This window comes from Sorex araneus, chromosome 5 (assembly GCF_027595985.1).
Source record: "Sorex araneus isolate mSorAra2 chromosome 5, mSorAra2.pri, whole genome shotgun sequence".
In the NCBI taxonomy this organism is placed as follows: Eukaryota; Metazoa; Chordata; class Mammalia; order Eulipotyphla; family Soricidae; genus Sorex; species Sorex araneus.
In genome coordinates this window covers 74312295-74337625 of record NC_073306.1, presented here as the reverse complement: position 1 = coordinate 74337625, position 25331 = coordinate 74312295, and the positions used below count along the sequence as shown (strand labels likewise).

Here is a 25331-nt window from a genome sequence, read left to right as displayed (position 1 = left end):
CTTGGGTCTGGAGCCATTGTACAGTGGCTAGGGTGTTTGCCTTACATGCAGTCAACCCAGTTTCGATCCCCAGCATCCCATATGGTCCCCCAAGCACTGCCAGGAGGAATTCCTGAGTGCAGAGCCAGGAGTTAATACACCTGGTCACATCTCCTGGTGTGACCCAAAAAGAAAAAAAAAAGTTATGCTGTCTCAAGGAAAAGAGAATTGTTTCAGTCCTTTAGCATTGAAGGAAGCATGGACTAATTAAATCCAAAAATAGATTTGTGATATTGTGAAAATAAGTCACAGATTTATTTTCCAAGTCTTCACTCTAGGCACCAAAAGAACTTGTTACTTAAATTTACTTTGTTATTGTTTTATGTTTAACATCTCAAAAATTTCTTAAATCATTTCCTTTAAAAAAATTCACACATCTTTAAATTTCTTCTCTATATAACAAAGTATCAATTTTTTTCTTTGAAACATTAATACTATTAAGCTGGCCTCACACACTGGGGGAAATTTATCCCAGATAGAGAGGGGAACACCAAGTAATATGTGATTGGAGATCCTGCGCGGGAAGGGAGATGCGTGCTGAAAGTAGACTAGAGACTGAACAGGATGACCACCCAATACCCCTAGTGCAAACCACAACACCCAAAAGGAAAGAAAAATAGCAAATTGGAATGCTCCACCACAGAGGTGGGGTGGGGTGGGGGGATGAGATTGAGGGAGTGGGAGGGATATTGGGTTTATTGTTGATAGAGAATGGACACTGGTGGAGGGATGGGCTCTCAAACATTGCATGAGGGAAAAACAAGCACGAAAATGTGTGAATCTGTAACTGTACCCTCACTGTGACTAATTAAAAAATAAATAAACTTAAAATTAAAAAAAACATTAATACTATTTGAATAGCACTCAGTGATCACTCTCAAATGGTTTTTTCATGGTATTAGTCAATATTAAAAAAACTACTTAGGAGAGGGAATTGGGTATCCTGGTGATGGGTGAAGTGTTGGAATTATGTGCATGAGAAACCACCACTAACAGTATTGTAAATCACAGACTCTCAATCAATAATAACAATTTTAAAATTAAAAAAAGGACCCTACAAGTCTCCTTTTAATTTTGTAACAAATTAATTTGAAATTTTTGGTATTTGTCAACTTTAATTTGTTTCAGGGATTTAGTTAGACTTGTTTAAAATCCTAAGAAGTTTTTAAAAATAGGAACTTTTCCTGTTACTTTATGGAAAACCAAATCTAATAAACAGGAGGTTAATTACAAATACTTGACTAGAGCTGCAGAAATAAACTCCAAAGTATCCCTGTAGTTCTTTCTTGCATTTCTCTCTTTCAGCGTTTTTTCCCCCTCACCTAAAAATATATTTCTAGGCAGGCTGGGAGTTTGGAGAGAAACTGGGGAGGGCATTGGTGAAGGAAAGTGGACACTGGTGAAGGGATTAGTGTTGACACATTGTATCCCTGAAACTCAATCATGAATAACTTTGTAGTACATGGTGATTCAATTTGAAAAACATTTCTAGTAGCCTGAGTGATAGTACAGTGTCTCGGGCTTGTGTGCAGGTGACCTGGGTTTGATCCCAAAACCCAGTCAGAACTAGGATTAATCCCTGAGCACCACTGGTGTGGTGTCTGTCTATCTATCTATCTATCTATCTATCTATCTATCTATCTATCTATCTATCTATCTATCTATCTATCTATCTATATCTATCTATATCTATTTATCTATCTATCAATCATCTATCTATCTCTAGAGAGGGGGTGGATATTTATTTTATATATCTAGATGTTAAAAACAAATTAAATTTTGATTTTGGTTATGTTGAGAAAAAGTTATGCAAATTTCCTCAAGAGCTTTATAAAACCCCTTCTGAAGGATCTTGGAGCAGCCTTTCTCATTCATCTTAACTTGTTTGTGGAGTGTTATGACAATGATTTGGATTAGAGAAGCTACCTGGATATGGTCCAGCTTTTTAGTAATTACTAACAGATTATGTCAAAGAGCATTTTGTGTCAGCATTACGGAATTAAAACCGATTCTTAAAAAATTTAGTAAAACCTAGCAGATCCTTTACTAGATACCCACAATATTTTATAAAATGGCGGTTTTTCATTCTCTATTTAAACTATGCTACGTTAATTGATAATTACAGATTACTCTAATAAATAATTCAGCATTACAAATTATTAACAAAGAATTCATTTTTCCTTTAAATATCCAACTATTAATATATATCAAATTTAAATGATTGAATTTATTTACATAAGTTAGAATTAAGTTTGTATTGATGTGGGGAAAACAGGATAATAGACATTGTGAAATCTGTGGATAGTTCCTTGGCTCACATGGATTTCATAGTATGTCTTCACCTTTATCCTGTAGGGTCTCAAAGGACATCCAGGGCTTCCAGGACTCCGTGGTGAACAGGTAAGTACTTCTTTCATGAGCCTTGCATCTTCTCCACTGAACATTACACATGAAGGTATATTATTGAAGTTTATTTTTCCCCATGTCTGGTCCTCATGTACTATTTTTCTGCTCAGTGATGTTGACTGTTTAGTTTAAGGCAGACTTTCAGTTGAATACGTTGTGTATATTTTTTGTTTTCAAATCCCACTTTTACTGCTTGCCTAACATGTTCCAGATTAGTGGTTTTAAGCTGTGTGACTCATGAGCCCTTCTGAGAATCTCACGAATAACATGAGCCTTTTACCCAGCAAATACATCTGTCATACATATTCCTGATCATGCATGCATTTGAACACACACATCTTCTACAATTTCAGAAACTTACATGTTCATCAGTGCCTATCTATATGTGATAGTTCCATCATTTGACATAAAGGTAGCACTGTAGTACTGTCCTCCCATTCATCCATTTGTTCGAGAGGGCACCAGTAACGTCTCCATTGTGAGACTTGTTGTTACTGTTTTTGGCATATTGAATATGCCACAGCTAGCTTGCCAGGCTCTGCCGTGAGGGCGGGATACTATCAGTAGCTTGCCGGGCTCTCCGAGAGGGAGGGAAGAATCGAACCTGGGTCAGCCGCATGCAAGGCAAACGCCCTACGCGCTGTGCTACTGCTCCAGTCCTGACATAAAGGTACAAAGTAAAATTTAAAACTGTTCAAATAATAATGTATATATGCTGTTTTCTATTAACATATTTATAAGGCCAAATAGTTTGGGAATTATTCAGGTTCTGATTATGTTACTTCTCTTCCTACCTAGAAGTAATGTATCATAATGTAATTTTTAAAAAAAGTAATATCAGGGGGCCGGAGCGATAGCACAGCGGGTAGGGTGTTTGCCTTGCACGCGGCCGACCCGGGTTCGATCCCCGGCATCCCATATGGTCCCCCAAGCACCGCCAGGAGTAATTCCTGAGTGCAAAGCCAGGAGTAACCCCTGACCATCGCTGGGTGTGACCCAAAAAGAAAAAAAAAAAGTAATATCACTTGTTTCCAGTATAATCTACACTAGGCTAGTGTCAACGAAGGGGTGAAGAGAGTTAGATATAAGAAACTAACGAAGATGTTGGTTCCATTGTTGGAAAATGAGCAGTCTCAAAGAAGCCTATTGGGAACTATAGGAAGAAATGTTCTTGAGAAAAAGGTAGAAAAGGGTGTCTTCCATTCATGTGAAGTGTCACAGCACCTTCAATATAGTCTCTGTGACACAACTTTTCAAGAATCCTAAGTTTATGGAGGAAAAAATAATCAGAAGTTTGGTAGGGATTAGACGCTGCAGAGGAAAGGTTAGTCTAGAATATCACTTTGGCTAGGTGTGAATTCTAAAGAAGAGAAAATGATTTTCACAAGTAAGTAAAATACTGTGTTGCACTGGTAAATTCCTTCATAACATATATTAGCTCCTCCTGTTTGTATTTATGTTATTCTGAGAATGATGTGCATTTTTAGAGTCTAAGTGCGTGTTAAAGTGGGAAAAAGCATTTCAGAGTCATTTTTTGCTTCCTATTCTATTCCTAAAAAATAAGAGAAGGAAAGGAAGAGGTAATTTGGGAGAAAATCTAAAATTATTTTACACTGTAACTGTGAAAACTCTGTGGACATTGAGGAGCATAACTAATTTTTTGAGACAGTCACTTCTGGAAAACTTATAAATATCTGTAAATTGGTCCTAGAACATTTGGAAAAGTAATTTGATCATCTCTGCAAATTCTGGTAGTAGGTGCTGACAGTTGCTGAGTCATTTTAGTTGCCAAACTGTACTACTGTCAACTATAACTTCTTTTACTCTGATTATTTATGTGATTTTTTAAATGTGTTAACTAGCTCCATGCTCAACATTGCATTTTTACCTTTATTTTAAAATATTGTTGCTACAAATTTCATATAATACCAATGACTCATGTCTAATTATCCTGTGCTCACATGAGAAAACTAAAGCCAGAACTCTTGATAGCGATGCTGGGATTTTCAGTGAAAGCTGACTGGATCAACAGTGCTTTGTTGTTTATTAGTATGAAGTAGAACTGAGGAAGGCTTCCTATTCCTAAATTTTTCTGGGTTGGAATACAGATCTTTTGTGTGATTACCTCCATGCAATCAACAAATTCAAAAGAACTGAGTTCTTTTAAAAAAAAAATACAATCACAAAGTTCAGAGTAAATTAAGTCCTGGTGTTTGTTTTGAGTTTTTGAGTTCCTTTGAATGTCTGCCATGATTTCAGGGTGTGATTGACTTAAGATATGTTTATGCTATATAAAGTCTATGCTAAAGATTTGTCTACTTTGTTGATTGCTGTTCTAACATAGCAGAACTTAGTCACTGAGTAGTGTTATTCTTTATTGCATTTTTCTGTGCAGCGGGAATATGTTAATTAGAAACTGCCTTAATAGCGTAGCGCATGAAAATTCATTCAGAATCAGATTTCATTTATGTTTTGTAACAGGCCACTTTTTGATGGAGGATAATAGTTTGGCTAAGGAAGGAAGATAGGAGTGATAGTTGGCTTTTTCTTTATGGATTCATCAGTTTAATATAGGAGTATAACATTCTATTAGTACTAGGCACCATAAAATGTAAACACAATTACTGTCATAAACCTAGAGATTTCTTCCAGAACATAGAGTGGCTTTGTTTACCCTGTTTGCATATAGTGCCGAGAAATTTCTTTATGTTAGTACTATGTAAGCTTAAGAATATTCCATATCGCAAGTGGCAGGTCAAACTTGAATTCTTTAAAACTAAGTTTCGTACTAATATCCAGATTTATCTTCCTCTCACTCACCAACTTCCCTCTTAGGCACATCACAACAGAAACACAGTAAATTGGATGATGAAAGAAAAGAATCCTGATACATTAGAAAAAGTGCACAGTGATACATTTATGGTGACCAATAGAATAAAAAATCTTTTACATTTTGTTTCATGCTGGAGATTTGGATTCGACTCCCAGTACCTCATGGTAACCATAGATTGCCTGAACAAAGAGCCTGGAAGAAGCTCCCAAGTATCCCAGGATGTGGCCCCAGAGCAAAATCAAACAAACAAATAAACAAAACCATTAGTTTCCTAGTCTGTCCTTTCAGCCCCTCTTGAACCTAGCACAGATCCATCCATTTGGCCTCTTTACCCAATGGAATATGGGCACATGGAATGGTTCCCACCTCCCTGAAACTGCTTAGAAGGTTCTCCATCTCTTGGCCAAAGGAAAGTTTGCCCATAAAAGAAAGTGTCCAAAATTACCACATGAATAACTTTATTATGAATTTATAAGAACCTATGTGATAATGAAGATATTTGCCTCTATCAGACTCTATCAGACTTACGTAGAATATTTACCATAAAAGAGGTTTTTCTTGAAATGCAGTCCCTCATTTAGTTTCCTGAAACTTATTCCCCCACCCTTTGGGAAGGTTGAATGATGACTGAAACAAAGGAATTCAATACAAAAAAAAGGATAGTAGTTATGAAGAATTGTAGCAGTGCTTGCTTTATTTAGTTTCTTTCTCTATAATAACCATTTTATATGACACTGGATAACATTCTAGACATTCTAGATGTCTTTAACAATTAGTTTCTTTTCAGGGTCCTAAATCTAATAGTTTTATTTCTTTATCAATATCATAGCATCAGTTTTGCCCAAATTTCATTTCAAATAGGTGAGCCATTCGTACTTAACAGTATTTGTTATAAGGAAATGTTCTTTCAAAATCTGGGAATTATTGTTTTTTTTTGTTTTTTAGACTTGGGTATTATTTAATTTATTTGTTTCACCTTCCAGGGAATTCCAGGACTTGCTGGTAATATTGGTTCACGTGGCTACCCTGGCAGGCAGGTGAGGTAACTATATTTATAATTTTCCTTTTATGTTCTTTTTCATCAAAACATGTATTCTGATTCTGAGAGTTAACATTCAAATGATACTTGGTTTGTTTGCACTGAATAATGAATCACTCAAAACAAAGTAATAAGAATGAAATCTGGAAAAATCTTTAAAATATTAGTTGTATCAAGTTTTATTTAAGATGGAGGTTTGTTTATCTTTTAATAGTTTGGGGCCATGCTCAAAGTGCTTGAACCTAGTAGGTGGTACTTTGGGGTTTACAGGGTGTAGGTAGGAATCTGGGAATAGAATCCAGAGACTTGAAAATGTAAATCACTTACTCAGCCACTTGATTAACATCTCCAACCTTGAAAATGGGGTTTGTAAATGTGTGATGCTAAATCTCAAAATTAAAATGTTTGAGAGTCTAATAACATTAGACAAGAGACTTTTTACTCCGGAGAGCCCAGATTCTCTCTTGAACATGTATCTTCCTATGTCTTTCTCAACCCTCATATTTTTCTTTATGTAAATTTCTTTCAATAAAAACTATTTTATTTCACCAAAAAAAATATTGCTCTGCTGCTGATTTGATAAAAATGCCCACTAACTAAACTGAAGTAATGTAAAAAGTTACTTCTCTTACAATAAACAGAATTTATAATAAAACAATTATAAATTCAGGAGAGCATTGCTACATAAAAATTGCATACATTTACCTGAACTGAACCAGACTTTATTTTGAAAATTCATTTTAATAATTTTAATTAATTTTAATAATTTGATATTTCTCTACTAGATTTTAACTTTTAAACTATTTCATATAGGCTAATAGTAGAAAGTATCTTCTTTTATTTTCTTAAATATTTTCTTTATTTTTTTTTTAATATCAGTTAGGTACTTCTGACATTGCATAGCTTAGTGGCAAGACATATTTATATCCTAAAATGTCAAGAACTTTATTCTTAAAAATGAAGAAAGTGAACATGTCAACAAGTAATATCTTTAGTCAAATTTCAAGTTTTGCCTTATAAAATATGTAGAGAGGTAAGGAAGAAAGTACAGTAGATTAGTGAATATATCTTGAGAAAGTCACTGTAAAATTTTAATTGTATCGAGTTTTATTTAAGATGGAAGTTTGTTTGTCTTTTAATAGTTTGAGGCCATGCTCAGAGTGCTTGAACCTAGTGAGTGGTACTTGGGGGATTCACAGGGTGTAGGTAGGAATCTGGGGGCGTAGAATCCAGAGACTTGAAAATGTAAATCACTTACTCAGCCACACTCACTGTAATCACTGTCATCTCCTTGCTCATCGATTTGCTAGAGCGGGCACCAGTAATGACTCTATCATGAGACTTGTTACTTTTTTTTGCATATCGAATACGCCACCGTAGCTTGCCAGGCTCTGCCTTGCGGGTGAGATACTCTCAGTAGCTTGCCGAACTCTCGGAGAGGGGCAGAGGAATCTAACCCCAGTCAACCAGTATGCAAGGCCCTACCCACTGTGCTACCGCTCCAGCCTTTGATAAAATAAGCCCTTAAGTAGGTCCCCAGCACCAAATTCTCTCCGATCCCCAAGAACTGCCAGGCACAGATCTAATGACTCCTGAGCATCTCTTGGCTGGCACTGGTGGCTCCCAGCACCCCCAGGGCCAAGCAGCACTGTTTTCACTGTTTTGCTGGGTGTTAGCCCTGAGCCGTCAGGAGTGGTGGTACCTGCTCCTGCCAACCCACAGCATTGCTGTGAAGTACATATAAAAATATCTTTATTAAATGACATTTTATTATTAGATAATATAAGTAAATTATAATTCTTATCTGAAATATATACTGAATGTATATGGTTATTCATTCATACATATGTTAAACTTGGAAGTTAAAAATATTTTTGAGTTTTACTTAATTTAATTTTGTAAATTTATTTTATAAGTATATTTGAAGATTTTCCTATAAAGATCACAGTTTTCACAGGAAATTATTTAATGAAGAATTGCCATGTATATGAGTATGTATGTTTAGATAGCTAAAATGTATTTGTGTAAAGTTTATATATCGTTGTCTCATTTGGTTTAGAAATGTTTTAATTTCTTCAAAATGTATATAAACCTATATATATGATCTATAAAGTATAAATGGTTCTGAATTTCATACTTAAGGCAATATTCATCTTTGTATGCCCTTTTTTGTTCACTAATTATCAAAAATTCTTTAAAATGTAATGTAAAGTGATGATGTCTTTTATTCCCACTAGGGTTTAGCTGGACCAGAGGGTAATCCAGGACCTAAAGGTGTACGAGTAAGTAATAATTTTAAGTTTGCTAAGCATGCTTGCATAGAGTAGACCAAAAAGAAATATGCCTGTCAAGCAGGTATTTTTATTTGATGCCATAGAAAGCAGCAGTATATCATCATTTTAAAACGCATTCTGGGAGCTGGAGCTATAGTACATGCCTTGCATGCAGCTGATCCGGGTACGATTCCCAGCATCCCATATGGTTCCCCAAGCACTACCAGGAGTAATTCCTGAGTGCAGAGCCAGAAGTAAACCCTATGCATCATCAGGTGTGATCCAAAAAGAAAAAAAAACGCATTCTGTATCTTACCATCTATATAGGTTGTTTGAATATGCTCTATAAACATTTATACTATTGTTTATAAATAAATATAGAGGAATAGTCATGATAAACATATGATGAGGGAAAATGGATATTAGTTCAAGATGAGATAATAACATTATACAACAACTATTTGTATCTGTAGAAAGAGCTGCAAAAAATGAAATAGGTTGATAACAAGAATCTTCAATTATACTTTAAAATGATAAAAGGAACTGATACTCAGTAAATAAAAGAATGAGGAATTATTTTAGCTGTGATGTGTTATGAAGTCTGTACAAATTAATGCCAAATCTGTTTCTAAGAAAACTTTATGTTAAGTTGAAATTTTGTTTTATTTTAATTTTTTAAATGATATAAGAGTTGAAACTTTGTTTTAAGATGTTCCATTTTTTAAAATTTTTTATTAGAGAATCACTGTGATGTACAGTTACAAACTTATGAACTTTTGTGTTTGCATTTTACTCATACAGTGGTCATTTACCCATCCCTCCACCAGTGCCCATTCACCTCCACCAATGATCCCAGTATCCCTCTCACCACCACCACCCCATCTCCCACCACCCCACCCTGCCTCTGTGGCAGGGCATTCCCTTTTGTTCTCTCTCCTTTTGGGTGTTGTAGTTTGCAATAGAGGTATTGAGTGGCCATCATGTTCGGTCTATAGTCTACTTTCAGCTCGCATCTTCCAACCCGAATGGGTCCTCCCGACATCCTCTACTTGGTGTTCCCTTCTTTATTTGAGCTGCCTTTTCCCCCAGCATGTGAGGCCAGTTTCCAAGCTGTGGGGCAGACCTCCTAATCCTTATCTCTACAACTCTTGGATGCTATTCTCCCACTATGTTATTTTATATTCCACAGATGAGTGCAATCTTCTATGCCTGTCCCTCTCTTTCTGACTCATTTCACTTAACATGATACTTTCCATGTAGATCCACTTATATACAAATTTCATGACTTTATGGTTTGGGAGAATTAACATTGTCAAAATGGCAATACTCCCCAAAGCATTGTATACATTCAATGCTATACCTATAAGGATATCCATGACATTATTCAAAGAAATGGAGCGAACATTCCTGAAATTCATATGGAACAATAAGCCCCCACGAATAGTTAAAGCAACTCTTAGGAAAAAGAATATGGGAGGGGCTGGAGCAATAGCACAGCGGGTAGGGCGTTTGCCTTGCACACAGCCGACCCGGGTTCGAATTCTAGAATCCCATATGGTCCCCTGAGCACCGCCAGGGGTGATTCCTGAGTGCATGAGCCAGGAGTGACCCCTGTGCATCGCCGGGTGTGACCCAAAAAGCAAAAAAAAAAAAAAAAGAATATGGGAGGAATCACCCTCCCCAACCTCAATCTATACTACAAAGCGGTAATAATTAAAACAGTATGGTACTGGAACAAAGGCAGAGCTACAGACCAATGGAACAGGGTTGAATATACTGACACACACCCTCAAATATATGATCATCTAATCTTTGGTAAAGGAGCAAGAAATGTGAATTGGAACAAGGAAAGCCTCTTCAACAAATGGTGCTGGCAAAACTGGAAAGCTACATGCAAAAGATGGGCTTAGATCTCTACTTAATGCCATGTACAAAAGTCAGGTCAAAGTGGATTAAAGATCTCAACATCAGATCAGAATCCATAAGGTACATGGAAAACAAGATGTTCCATTTTTAATGTTCAACTGTTTCCCAGTATCTATGTCTCAGTTTTCTATCACCTAAAATAGCTTTTAGAAATAATTAAAATATGAAATATTTAAGCATTATATACTGTTATCATATGCTCTACAATGCTTTACATTTTGAAAGGTCTTTAAATATTGAAAATTCTTATTTTAAAATATTTTCATAAATCTTTTCTTTATGATCGATCCTATAGAATATTGCATATCTCATCTTACAGATGAGCTAAAGCATATTATGTACTGGGGACAGCTCCATGCTAGAGCCTCATATCCAGCAAGCCCCTAGTCCTAGCACCCTGTTTTGTACACTCCAGGGCATCTGTGTCAATGGCTAATGTGTAATCTCAGCCATTGTATATGCAGTGCTACCTCTGGTAAGCAATGCAAGTAAAGATTGTGAGCACCACCAGCAAGTGTGTGACACCTGTTCTGTACACCAATAACAATGAAGGCAAGGGGAAGAAAAGCCATAGAGCCAGAAGTAGAGCCATGACATTCTTAACCTTTAGCTCTGTACTCATTCTGCTAACCTGTGCTAGGAATTTATATATTATGAAGATATTTCCCTATTGGTTTTAGCTTGGAAAGTTTTTCTTTAGACATGGGGAAGGAATGATAAATTATCTTTTTATTGGCATCTTTTATTTGACTGAAGTTTTTAGTGTTAAAGTTGATCGATTTGTTAAATGTAAATGTTTAAAAATTAAACATAAAAATAAAGCCCTCCTTTGGCAATTTTGTGTAAAAAATTATCTCAATGTCTCAGAAACTAGAACTGTCTACAGGTCTCTTCTGACATTTTAGTGGCTCTTCTGGTGATGCAGTGTTGTCCCTTAATCAGATTTACAAGCTTTAATTTTAAAAAACAGTGTCTGTATTATTATCTTTGTGTTCTTTATTTCATTATTACTCTTGAAATCTATGTTTCTTGACCTTTTTCCAGCCATGACCTCTTCTGATCATGTTTCCTTCCCATGGCCCCGTATCCTACCAGTTTGCCCCACATTTACCACGATATTCATCCTTAGGGACCTTTGGAATATTCTGGGACCCCATAGGGGTCTGCAGAGTCCCCACAGTGGGTCTCTGTATGCCCTTATTGAGAAACACTGGTCAATAGTTCAGTAGTGATATTTTAAGAATGACCAAAACTTGTGAGTTTTGGGGGCGGTTGGTGCTGACATTTTATACCTATTTAATTAAGATATCATTACCAAAAACAAACAAACCACCTTCATGAAACATCTTTCTAATCACCCAAATCATTGTTCCTTTTAAAATCTTCATTTCTAAATGTGGGTTTGTATTGCGTATAGGCATTTTTGAGTAAAACTCTGATTTTCAGCTTAAGTTTTCTGTTAGCTATTTAGTTCACTGATAAATATCAAGTAATTAGGGTGTGGATTTTACAAAATTTACAATCAAAACACCAGTTGGATATTTTAAAATAAAAGTTAAATGTTTTTAAATATTGAAACCATCTGCATCAGATGATTCTAAAATACATGCAGCTTGTCATTAAAATCCTCAATGCTTTGGTAGTAATACTTTTAGGTACTTCATTTTTAAAGGAACATTTGACATTCTTCAGATGCTTGGCTTTCACAAAGAAAATTTTAGGTATTTGACTTACTAGGACTAGGTAGAAGGAAATTAATTTTCTCTTTTACTTTTGTCCCATCTCTCCTCCTGACACACATTTTAAATTTTCTAATATTTTGATTATAAAACCAAGCTCTTTTAGCCTAGTTCTCCCTCTCAGAGGACCTGGCAAGCTACTGAGAGTTTCCTGCCCACACGGGAGAGCCAGGCAAGCTCCCTGTGGCGTATTCATATACCAAAAACAATAACAATGATGGGTCTCATTCCCCTGATCCTGAAAGAGCCTCTAATGTGGCACCATTGGGAAGGATGAGTAAAGAGAGGCTGCTAAATTCGCAGGGCTAGGACAAATGGAGACGTTACTGGGCCTGCTCGAGCAAATTGGTGACAGTGACAGTGATACAATGACACTTTTGTCTTATTTTCCACCCAACTGATGAACATAGGGAATTTTAAAGGTATTTTTCATTGTCAAAGAAAAGTATTCCTCTTAACTATGATGATTTGATGATATCCAACTAGTTTCACTTTCAGAAATAAATTTTCTTACGCAGTCCTTATCATAGGCAACTTCAAATGAGTCCTGAGACATTTAATTTTGGTAGGGAGAACACACCAGTGCGACTCAGGAACTACTCCTGACTGAACTTGGGTACACCCTGTAATGATCACGGGATCATGCCGTGCAGGTAGAATCAACAGTGTGCACAGCAAGTGCATGCTTACCCTTCATTTTCTTTTTAAGTGATCAAATTTGCATAACAAAGTTTTCTACTTTGACATTTGGGGGAGATAGGCCCCATCTGGCACTGATCAAAGCTTACATCTGACTGTGTTTTGGAGTTAATTGTAGCAATGAAGGGGTTGGCAGTGGTGGTGGTGGATTGGGGGGATGTATTCAGTTTCAGGGATTGAACTGGGTTCAGCTATCTACTAAGTACCTTAGCCCCTCTGTTTCTCAGGCACTATTTTAACATTTTTAAAAAGTTCAATTTAGTGTAATTCATGTGGGGGTTGTTTTATTAAGAATATTTGACATGAACAACTTCCCAGTGTAGAGTGTGGTAATCCAAGATCAAGTCAAGGTCAGATATACCATCAATTGAAAGTCTAGTTCATGTCTCATAGAAAACTGTCTTTTCACTCTATCTTCATATGATCAAAAAAGCAGCCATCTCTTTCATACCTTTTTCATATAAGAACACAGTTTCTGTTCCTGAGGATTTTTTACCCTCATTAAGTACATTCTGATGGCCCCACATAGTATATCACTATGAGCATTGGGATTTAATTTGCAAATCTTGGGAGACACAAATATTCAGTTGATAGTGGTTGCATTAAGTATATATTCATTGTTGTGAATAATCAACTCCATACATTTCCAGTATTTTCTCATTTTATTAGACTGAAACCTCCATAGCCATTCACAATATGCCCTAATTTGCCCTTCCCCACCACCAATAGCCATTCTACTTTTTGTTTTACAAATTTGACTGCTGTAGGTTCTAAACTTTAGTAGAATAACAAAATGTCTGTTTTTTTGTGACTGATTTTTTCTTTTTGTATGACTCTCCAGTTTCTGTGATTATATAAATGATATTTTTCAAAATAAAACTTTATTCTGGGACTGGATGGAGAGATAACATATTAGCTAAAGCACTTGCCTTGTTTATGGGCAGGGCATATGATCCTCTGGGCATCACTAGGAGTGATCCCTGAATATAGAGCAAGGAATAAGCCCTGAGCATCACTGGGTGTAGCCCTGAAACAAACTAGCAGCCTTTTCCATCTCTATTTCAGCCTCTCTATTTGATAATTTTTCTTTTTGTTATCTCATGAAAGCTCTAATATAGCTTTAAGGCTTACAAATCTTGTATCTTGTATACTACAAATCTTGTTATCTCTCTGTGAACTGTTTCACTGTGTCTACATCTAAGATTTCTGCCAAGAATATTACATTAAACATGCTATTCACTACATAATCATTACCACAAACTCCAAATCACAAACAGAAATGATTCTCTTTCTACCAAAAATAGATTTGTTTGTTTTCCATGTTTCTTTTTTTAGAATCTTTTGAGGGGGCCACACCCAGCCATGCTCAGAGCTTACCCCAGGTTCTGAGCTCAGGAATCACTCCCTGAGTGATAATATTAATATCAGAAGATATTAATATTATTATTTGTATAACCCTCTATCTTACAAAACTGTGAATGTCTTCAGGATACTGATTTATATGGTCATTTTTATAATCATAGTTCCTGGCATATAGAAAGTACCAAAATAATGTTTTGAATCAATGATTCAGTTCCTATTTATTTAACTTTTACAACTAAAGGATTTTTTTTACATTCATTGTTTCACTTCTTGTATGTATGGTGTGTCCTGATACTAGATTAATATTTTAAAATGCAATGTAATATCAGGATGCAAAAGTAAGTAACTTTCTAAAGTAACTAAATTTCTAAAGTAACTTCTAAAGTAACTAAAATAAAGTCTAAAATTCTAAACCATAAATTTAAAATTTCCTTAAACAAATCTCCAGACATGGAACACTTAATTTGTTAAATTGAAATGACACTTTATTGTCTGCCAGAGGTAGAAAAGCAAAACAACTAATGTATCTTAGGCAAAATACCTTGCAACATTTATTTGTAGCCCTTGTTTGAAAGACCCTTTGGAATTACACAAGGTTACAATGTGTTTCACTCCTCTCCAAAACCTTTTTTTTAAAAAAAAATTTATAAGAGAATCACTGTGATGTACAGTTACAAACTTAAGAGCATTTGTGTTTGCATTTCACTCATCATTGACCCATCCCTCCACCAGTGCCCATTCTCCTCCACCAATGTTCCCAGTATCCCTGCCACCACCACCACCCTATCCCCCACCACTCCACCCTGCCTCTGTGGCAGAGCATTCCCTTTTGTTCTCTCTCCTTTTGGGTGTTGTAGCCTGCAATAGAGGTACTGAGTGGCCATCATGTTCGGTCTATAGTCTACTTTCAGCTCGCATCTTCCAACCCGAATGGGTCCTCCCAACATCCTTTACTTGGTGTTCCCTTCTCTATCTGAGCTGCCTTTTCCCCCAGCATGTGAGGCCAGTTTCCAAGCTGTGGGGCAGACCTCCTGGACCTTACCTCTACTACTCTTAGGTGTTAGTCTCCCACTCTGTTATTTTATATTCCACAGGTGAGAGCGATCTATGTCTGTCTCTCTCTTTCTGACTCATTTCACTTACCATGATACTTTCCATGTTGATCCACTTGTATGCAAATTTCATGACTTCATCTTTTCTAACAGCTGCATAGTATTTCATTGTGTAGATGTACCAAAGTTTCTTTAACCAGTTATCTGTTTTTGGGCACTCCACTTTTTCCCAGATTTTGGCTATTGTAAACAGTGCTGCAATGAACATACAAATGCAGATGTCATTTCTACTATACCTTTTTGCCTCTCCGGGATATATTCCCTGAAGTGGTATTGCTGGGTCAAGTGGGAGCTCAATTTCTAATTTTTTTAAGAATTGTCCATATTGTTTTCCAAAAGGGCTGAACCAGTCGTTATTCCAACCAGCAGTGAAGGAGAGTCCCTTCCTCCCCACATCCTCGCCAACACTAGTTGCTTTCGTTCTTTTGGATGTGGGCCAGTCTCTGTGGTGTGAAATGATATCTCATTGTTGTTTTAATATGCATCTTCCTGATGATTAGTGATGTAGAGCATTTTCTCATATGTCTTATAGCCATTCGGATTTCTTCTTTGAGAAAGTTTCTGTTTATTTCCATCCCCCATTTTTTGATGGGGTTGGAAGTTTTTTTCTTGTAGAGTTCAACCAGTGCCTTGTATATCCTTGATATCAACCCCTTATCAGATGTGTATTGGATAAATATCCTTTCCCATTCTGTAGACTGTCATTGAATTTTGGTCACCGTTTCTTTTGAGGTGCAGAAGCTTCTTAGTTTAAGATAGTCCCATTTGTTTATCTTTGTCCAAAATCTTTTTTATACAAAATGCTGCCAGTTACCAGTCACAAACACTCTCTGAGCTCTACCTGTTGTGTCCCTGTTTACTATAATTGGTTTACTTATACTATTGGTGCCAGCCTGCTAACCAAGATTTTGCCTACTTTAAACTTATCTCAAGTACCCATCTCCTTTCAAACCTTGTTTGATTATCTTTCCTTCCTGCCACGTTGAAATGAAGATTTTCCTCTCCTGTATTTGTCTTAGTCTTTTGGATACTTTCATTCTATTTTATATTTTAATTAATTATTTACATGTATTTAATTAATTATATACATGGGCTGGAGCAATAGCATAATGGGTAGGGCATTTGCCTTGCACGCGGCTGACCTGGGTTTGATTCCTCCACCTCTCTTGGAGAGCCCGGCAAGCTACCAAGAGTATCTCGCCTGCATGGCAGAGCCTGGCAAACTACCTGTGGCATATTTGATATGCCAAAAACAGTAACAATAAGTCTCACAATGGAGATGTTACTGCTGCCCGCTTGAGCAAATCGATAAGCAACGGGATGAAAGTGATGACAGTGGTACAGACTGATACATGTGTTATGCCTGCTATAAATTCAAGAAGAAAAGGGTTTGATTGTATTTATTTTTATTAGCTTCCATGTCTTAAGTTACTTTCCCTACTTTATTTGGGAGAAGCACCCATTGTAGTGATTGGGAACTTTTCCTGTTGTGTTCAGCTTAAGAGACACCAGGTGCATTTTGGACGAGAAAGAGAGGCAAGGAATGCAGTGTCAGGGATCAAGCCCAGGATTCATAATGCAAGATGTGTGCTCTGCTACCTGACTTTTCCCTTTTGTTTTTCTTTTTATAAAACTGGGAAGATAGAATGGTTGTTCTGGAAGAAAAGCAGAGAGGGGAAGTTATTCATACTTTTAAGTATTATGGCTTTACATTGCTATGAGAATATTAAGTATATCACTATTTAAATTATTAAAATAATATAGAGATTGTTTGTCTATATTAAGGGTTTCATTGGTCCTCCCGGAGAAGTTGGGCAACTGGGACCTGAAGGAGAAAGGGTAAGTCTATTTCTTTTCAAGTATTCTTTCCAGAGTGATACGCTCATGATAATGTACAACAGGGGTCATAAACTCGGATACTGAGTGAAGCAATTTGTCTTTAAGAAAATACCTATCTTTTCCCCCATATCCATATCAGCACTGGTTACTTTTGCTTCGACCAGTCCAGCCGTTCTGGAAAACAATACTAACAGTCATTCAAAAATTAGAAAGTGAGCTTCCATATGACCCTGCAATACCACTTCTGGGAATATATTCTGAGGATGCAAAAAAGCACAGTAGAAATGACATCTGTACCTATATGTTCATTGCAGCACTGTTCACAATAGTCCAAATCTGTAAACAACCCAAGTGTCCTAGAACAGATGACTGGTTAAAGAAACTTTGGTACATCTACACAGTGGGATACTATGCAGCTGTTAGGAGAGACGAAGTCATGAAATTTGCTTATAAGTGGATAGACATGGACAGTATCATGCTAAGTGAAATGAGTCAGAAAGAGTCATTTGTGGAATATAAAATATCATAACATGAAGCTGACACCCAAGGACAGTAGATACAAGGGCCAGAAAGACTGCTTCATAGCTGGAAACCTGCCTCACGAGCAGATGGGAGAATACAGCTGGCATAGAGAAGGGATCACTAAGGATATGATGGCTGGAGGAATCGGTCAGGATGGGAGATGTGTGCTGAAAGTAGATAATGGACCAAACATGATGACCTCTCAGTGTCTGCGTTGCAAACCATAATGCCCAAAAGTAGAGAGAGAGAGAGTATGGGGAATATTGTCTGCCATAGAGGCAGGGGGAGGGTGGGAAAGGGAGGGGTATACCGGGGATATTGGTGGTGGGGAATGTGCACTGGTGGAGGATGGGTGTTTGATCATTGTGTGATTGTAACCCAAACATGAAAGCTTGTAACTATCTAACGATGATTCAATAAAATTAAATAAACAAGAAAGAAAAAAAGAGAATACCTACCAGAAAAAAAGAAAATATCTACCAGAAATATATTAAGGCTTTATTGAATTTTATTGAATTTTTTCAAGGAAGTAAGGTGACACAAAGTTCAAAAATTTTAAATGAATTGAAATGAACGTACATAATTATGACCATTTTATTTTGTAACTTACTGCTTCTTTATGGTCTTCAATTTTATAATATAATGAGCAATAAATTATTCAGCCTCAGAAGAGATATTAATGCTTAATTTAATGATGGAAGATAGCAGTACATAAATGATGTAGATACCTATGGATAATGACAGCATGTTTGGAAAGTAGTACCAAACCTGTTTTATAATACCTAATTTTTAATGATATATGTAACTGGGAAATTTCTGTTTGCTCTTAAACTGTAAATAAAATATTCATTTAAAAATAATTGAATAATATTAGTACATTCAATAAAATGTGAAAATGACATTTAAATGTTAGAGGAATGCTTCTAAGAATGCTGTAGTGTAACAGGAATGCTTTTATCCAGACTTTTATTCTGAAAACTGAGTTTTGCTGATTGTGATAAACCAGGTTATTCCTTTTTTTTCTTTTTTTTTTCTTTCTGGGTCACACCTGGCGATGCCCAGGGTTACTCCTGGCTCATGCACTCAGGAATTACTCCTGGCAGTGCTCGGGGAACCACATGGGATGCTGGGAATTGAACTCGGGTCGGCCTCTTGCTAGGCAGACGCCCTATCCGCTGTGCTATCGCTCCAGCCCCAAACCAGGTTATTCTTTGCTTAATGAGTTTTTCAAATATATATCTTTTCAGATAAATTAATTAAACCACATTTTCTTAATTACTTATGCATTGTCTTGCAGACAAGAAATCTTTAGAGTTTAAATGTACTGTAATGTCAGTCAAATGTTTATTTTCTTAGCTGAGGTAAGATAAAAAAATTTTTCTTCGTATAACAAAGAATCATTTTTTTCACAGTGAAGTAGTGTGATCATGATTCAGAAACTAAGTCACTAAATCATATGAGATATGTTTCCAACTTATCAAGTATAGACTGAATTGCTCTTCTTGACCCAGATGAGTATATACAGTTTACTTTGTTGGATATTCTGCTATTCATGATGTAATCATTTTTCTGTTCTTTCATCATGAATTTATTTCTAGTAAATAATGTAAAAAGTACATGATTTATAAAATCTGTTGTTCAGGTTTTGACACTGACCAGCAGTGGTCACACTGTCCTTATTTATGCTGTATGATTGTGACCAATCTGTAGAACAGTTAAGTCATAAATGTAAAGCCATTTCATAATATTGTAGCTCATGTGGGGACTTCATTATAATATTATTTTCCTAAAGGTTTTATTAAAGTCATGAATGGTAGAACTAAGTGGATACTATTATGATGTTAGAAAACATTTAAGTAGAAAAATCAGAAAAAAATAATATAATGCTAATCATCTGTGAAAACAAATGGAGAGAAAATATCCTTTGTTGAAGTCAGCAACCTACATGTGTGTAAATATATGAAAAAGTGCTTATCATTCTTACCATGTTTCCCTAAGTTTCCTTAAATCCCTAAGGAAATTAAAAAACTTAAATCCTTTAAGTTTCCTGTGAAATTTAATAATGCTACTAAGGCTTTGGAAAATAGTTATCAATTGTGACCAGCGAGCTATTATGTAAAGATGAACAAAGAAATGAGCCTTATTGCCCACCTTAGCTGTTTTTGCTTCATTTCACTTTGATTTGATTTAGGTTTTGGGGCTATGCCAGGTGGGGCTTAAGGCTTACTTCTGGCTCTGTGCTCAGGTATCACATCTGGTGGTGCTCTGGAAACCATGTGAGTTGTCCATGTGCAAGGCAAACCCTGCCAACTGTCCTATTGTCTTATCTGGTCCGTGTCTTATCACTTACCTTTGAAGTCTTATTTGATAACGAAATAAGATGAGCACTTATCAGACACCATTGTTTTGGCAATGGATAAATTATTACTCCAATCATTGGTATCTTCTATCAAGATATGTAGTATTTCATAAGATACATCAATATATCAACTATAAATCCTAAACTGTATAGTTCTGAAATAAAGTTTAAAGATTTGAACCTAAATTTTTAAGGGTTTTAAATGAATTTTGTGTTTAGAGTAATTTTACAAATTAGAATCCTGAAACAAACAAAACCCCAACTCAAAATAACTTGATGGGAATTTTTAATAGTGATAAAAATGGTGAAGGAACCGGAAGAGGAACCCAGGTGTGTGGGACCTGGGGCTGAGACCTCAAAGCTTGCTTGGATCGGGACTGGACCTTTTCCACCCAGATTCCCCATTTTCCAGTAGCTAGGCAGTCACACCCAGGGACTGCTCCCAGCGCCCTATAATCCCACCAACGGCCAACATCCAGAGACTATAAAACGAAGCTGCCAGAAGTGACATCTCATAGCCTCCTTCTCCCTCTGGGAGAACCTGGCCAGCTACCAAGGGCTCTCTGCCCACATGGGAGAGCCTCGCAAACTCCCCATGGCATATTCTTATGCCAAAATCAGTAACAATGATGGGTCTCATTCCCCTGACCCTGAAAGAGCTTCCAGTGTGGCGCCATTGGAAAGGCGAGTCAAGAGAGGCTTCTAAAATCTCAGGGCTAGGACAAATGGAGACATTACTGAGACTGCTGGAGAAATTTGACGATCAACAGGATGATGATGATGATGATGATGATGGTGATAAAAATGACAATACCAAATGATTATTAAATGATTATATGTATGTACTCAGGACTACACAAATACAGGGGATTTTTGGATAACATGGACTTGAACTATACAGGTCTGCTTATATTCAGAGTTTCTTATAAACATTATCAATATTATAAACAAAATATAATATTGATAATATTATTCAATAGTATAATTATTGAATAACATACTGATTGTTAATAGTAATAATTAAGTACTAATTAAAGTAATGAATACATTACTTTAATGATAAGTACATTACTGTAATTGTATTCTCTTATGAGTTTAAATATATTTTATCCAGTATATATGACAAATAGTGTACAATACATAACTTGGAATTACAGATGGAGTATATTCTTGAAAGAACAAAGTCAGGTTTCTTTGATATAAAAAGAAAAGGGACTACTTCAGTTAATATATTTAAGGTTTTCTCATCACCTCCCCAGCTACAGAATTATTTATCTCTATCTTTGGTATGATCAATTAATTGATGTTTAAGGGAAAATAAAAGTATGCAGCATCTATCTCTCATATTTTTTCAACATTTAAAATTTTTTGTCATATTCTAGGGCGTTTCTGGGGTACGTGGAAAAAAAGGCCTTAAAGGAAGACAGGTAATTTGATTCTTTTTCTTCTGTAGGGTAATATAAGTATATACTTCTGTCTTACCTATTAAAATATGGATGTAGTAATTGTTCTTGTCATTTATAATGCATTTTATTCAACAATTTAATTTTTGCTTTTTTAGCACTCTGTTAAATAGTATCAAAAATATAAAGGGAATATTATACTTTAGGATAGTTCAAAATCAAATACTAGTAACTAATTTCAATGTATCAGTGGTTGAGAACTCTAGTCTTCAATAATTGGAATAAAGTCACAAATATACATGAACAACTTAAAAATAAAGATACCACCATTAATCCTCATGTTTTGGAGGTTTTAAAAAATGCTTTATATGTTAAAGAGATTCTATAGCTTCTCATATTTGAAAATTAAAATATAAAGGACATTGAATTTTACCATATATTATACAAATTTTAGCGATAGTAAAAAGTTTTGACATCATCTTATATCCATTATTTTACAGACGAGAAAACTGTAGTTCAGGGAAGCTTCTTTAAATTTATCCTGGTTAAAATAGCACAGCTAATTAGGTACTTGATGTTATACTTATATTGTTTTTGGTACTACTGAAAGATGTTTTTAAGGTAAGATTTTGTGGTACATTATATTCACTAATCCATGAGTTGTAAAATTGAATTTCTTATGAAACCTTTTTCTAAAGCGTCGTATAGTAAGTAAAATCATAATGACAATATTAAAGAATTACCAGAGTATTCAGTTTCACTTTTACTTTTTATTAATAAAGTAGTACCACAATTATTGTTTTCTATTTCCATTCATACTACATCATGCCTAGAGGGCCAGAATTTCTTCACCATTAAACCAAGGTCCTTTCTGCTGCCATGCCCACCTCCATACTCAGCCCCTTAACACCTAATCTCAGGTTTTTCCACTAGGGATTATCTAATCCCTTGTTTTGGTTTTCTTACTTAGTTTATTTTTGTTCGGGGACCACACCTAGCAGTGCTCAGGTCTTACTTCTGGCTCTGTGTTCAGGGGCCACTTCTTGTGGTGCTCGGAGGATCATATACAATGCTGGGAACAAACCAGGGCCTGCCATGTGCAAGGCAAGGGCTTAACCCCTGCACCATATGTCACACCGCATCTCACTGTCATTTTGATTTTTCCTAATAATCAGTAATGATGAACTCTCTTCCATGTGCCTACTGGCCATTTTTATTTCATCTCAGGAAATGTCTGTTTCATCTCCTCTCCCCATTGTTAATGGGGTTGTTTGTTGGTTGTTTTGTTTTTGTGTTGTTGTTGAGAATGCTTTACAGATCCTTGATATTATCTCATGTGATCTTGGATATTTATAGATCTTGACTATTGTCTCTTGATCATATTATCTCTTGTATTAACTCTTGCTCTATTATCTTTTGTCTGATGTGTGATATATGAATATTTTCTCCATTCAGGGGGCTGTAATTTTCATTTTAGATCTTTCTTTCCCAATGTAGAAGCTTCTTAGTTTGTAGTACCATCTTTAATTATTGCTTTTGTTTACTTTGCCAGTGGAATTATATTCTGGAAGACTCCTCTGATGTCCAGATCTTGTAGGGTTCTACCTATATTTTTCTCGGTGTTTTTATTTTTTTAATAGAAAAGACTTGATATCAAGGTTTTTAATCCACTTTAATTAACCTTTGTAAATGGTGTGAAGCAGTAGTCAAATTTCTTTCTTTTTTAACTTGTAGTTGTCCAGTTTTCCTGGTATCCTGTACTGAAGATTACTTCTTGCTCTACTTTATGCTTTATCTTTTGAATATTGTAACATTTCTTGAAGGTAGATTAGAATGGATGTTAATGTCATTACATCGGTAAGAAGAATGATGTTTAGTAATGTTAAAGATTTGGTCAATATCAAATAGTATTTTTATTTTTTAATTTTTTTTGCTTTTTGGGTCACACCCAGCGATGCTCAGGGGTTACTCCTGGTTCTGCACTCAGGAATTACTCCTGGCAGTGCTTGGGGGACCATATGGGATGCCGGGGATCGAACCCGGGTCAGCCGCGTGCAAGGCAAACTCCCTACCCGCTGTGCTATCGCTCCGGCCCCTCAAATAGTATTTTTAATTAGTAAAATCAGGAATTGAACCCAATCATCTGGTCATGAATCCAGGATCCTTTTCTGAATTCTTAGGGATTTCTGCTATCTCTTATGTTCATATTGCTTAGAATAGCATAAGTTGTTTTTGCATGACATTTGGAAAAATGTAATAAAATTAAAACTTTATTATTGACAAGATTTTGGTTTGAAAGCATACCTACCACACATGGGTCTTATTCATGGTTCTGCATATAGGTATCCTTCCTGGAAGGGCACAAGAAGCCATATGTGGTACCAGGGGCGAGGCCTGGATCAGCTGTGTACAAGACAAGCAGTTTACCTCTGTACTGTTGCTTCGGCCCAAAGCTTAATTTTTAACATTTTAATATATTAATTTGTTTCGAAAGAAGAAACTTCTCCCTACCTCTCTTTATGCATTTCTTCTCTATTGATACTGATTTTTTAATTAAAAATTCAATATACATATCAAGTGATAGCTTTTTCCAAAAGTTCTTTGGAACTGAACTTATTAAAATTATTAACATGAAGGCATAGAATATAAAAAGAACATTCCTTTTATTATTTTGTTACTCTTTATAACTGAATAAATATTTATTTTTAATGTAAGCAATAGCACAGAGGGTAGGGCATTTGCCTTGCTCGAGGCTGACCTGGGTTGGATTCCTTTGTCTCTCTTGGAAATCCCAGCAAGCTACCAAGAGTAGCTTGCCCGCATGGCAGAGCCTGGCAAGCTACCCGTGGTGTATTCAATATGCCAAAAACAGTAACAGCAAGTCTCACAATGGAGACATTACTGGTGCCTGCTTGAGCAAATCGATCAACAATGGGACGACAGTGCTACCGTGAAGTGCTAATGTATTAATGTAAAGTTACTGATAAAAAATAAACCAAATATGTTTTGCATATATATTCAACTTTAAAACTAGTCTTATAGCAATTCTAACAACAGAAACTTTATTATTGTCATAATTATCAAAACTATTTTGTTTTTAAATACTCTGCTAAATTTTTGTAGGTCACTTAATTTAATATCCTAATGTTTATCAAAGTATCAGTGTATTAGTTCTTTAAAATGATCCCTCACATTTTCTCATACTCTATGATGTATCACTTAGTCACCAACCTTATTTATTAATATGATTGATCTTTAGATATATTCTTGGCTATATATAATTTCTGGTTTCTGATTCCATAGTGAGCTATACAATTATCCATTAAAATTTACAGATATTTATAATTTCTTAATCCATGAGGAATAAAAAAACTACCCAATTTCTTATTGAATTCAAGAAAACTATAGAAAAGTAATGAATGGGATTATTTATTTTCATTTGTTTGATTTCCCTTTTCTTTTTACCTTGCAGACTTTGCAAAGTTACTGCTCTAACATGAGGGTGACACCCAAGGACAGTAGATACAAGGGCCAGGGGGATTGCCCCATAGCTGGAGGCCTGCTTCATGAGCGGAGGAGAGAAGGCAGATGGAATAGAGAAGGGATCACTAAGAAAATGATGGCTGGAGGAATCAGTTGGGATGGGAGATGCATGCCAAAAGTAGACAATGGACCAAATATGATGACCTTTCAGTGTCTGTGTTGCAAGCCACAATTTCGAAAAGTAGAGAGAGAGTATGGGGAATATTGTCTGCCATGGAGCAGGGGGAGGGTGAGAAA

General features: G+C 35.9%; 1 protein-coding gene across 6 annotated transcripts in view; it reads left to right on the top strand.

Moving 5' to 3' along the window:
* The window catches only part of COL24A1 (collagen type XXIV alpha 1 chain), a 294562-nt gene that overhangs the window by 58278 nt on the left and 210953 nt on the right, over window positions 1-25331 (top strand). For all 6 annotated transcript variants that reach the window (XR_008630306.1, XM_055140321.1, XM_055140322.1 and 3 more), the window contains exons 9-13: window positions 2395-2439; window positions 6262-6315; window positions 8555-8599; window positions 17214-17267; window positions 21531-21575. Coding sequence is in view for 5 of the 6 variants with exons in the window: in XM_055140321.1 (XP_054996296.1) it covers window positions 2395-2439; window positions 6262-6315; window positions 8555-8599; window positions 17214-17267; window positions 21531-21575 (243 nt within the window). In the remaining variant the exon portion in view is untranslated. The remainder of the gene's footprint in view (window positions 1-2394; window positions 2440-6261; window positions 6316-8554; window positions 8600-17213; window positions 17268-21530; window positions 21576-25331) is intronic.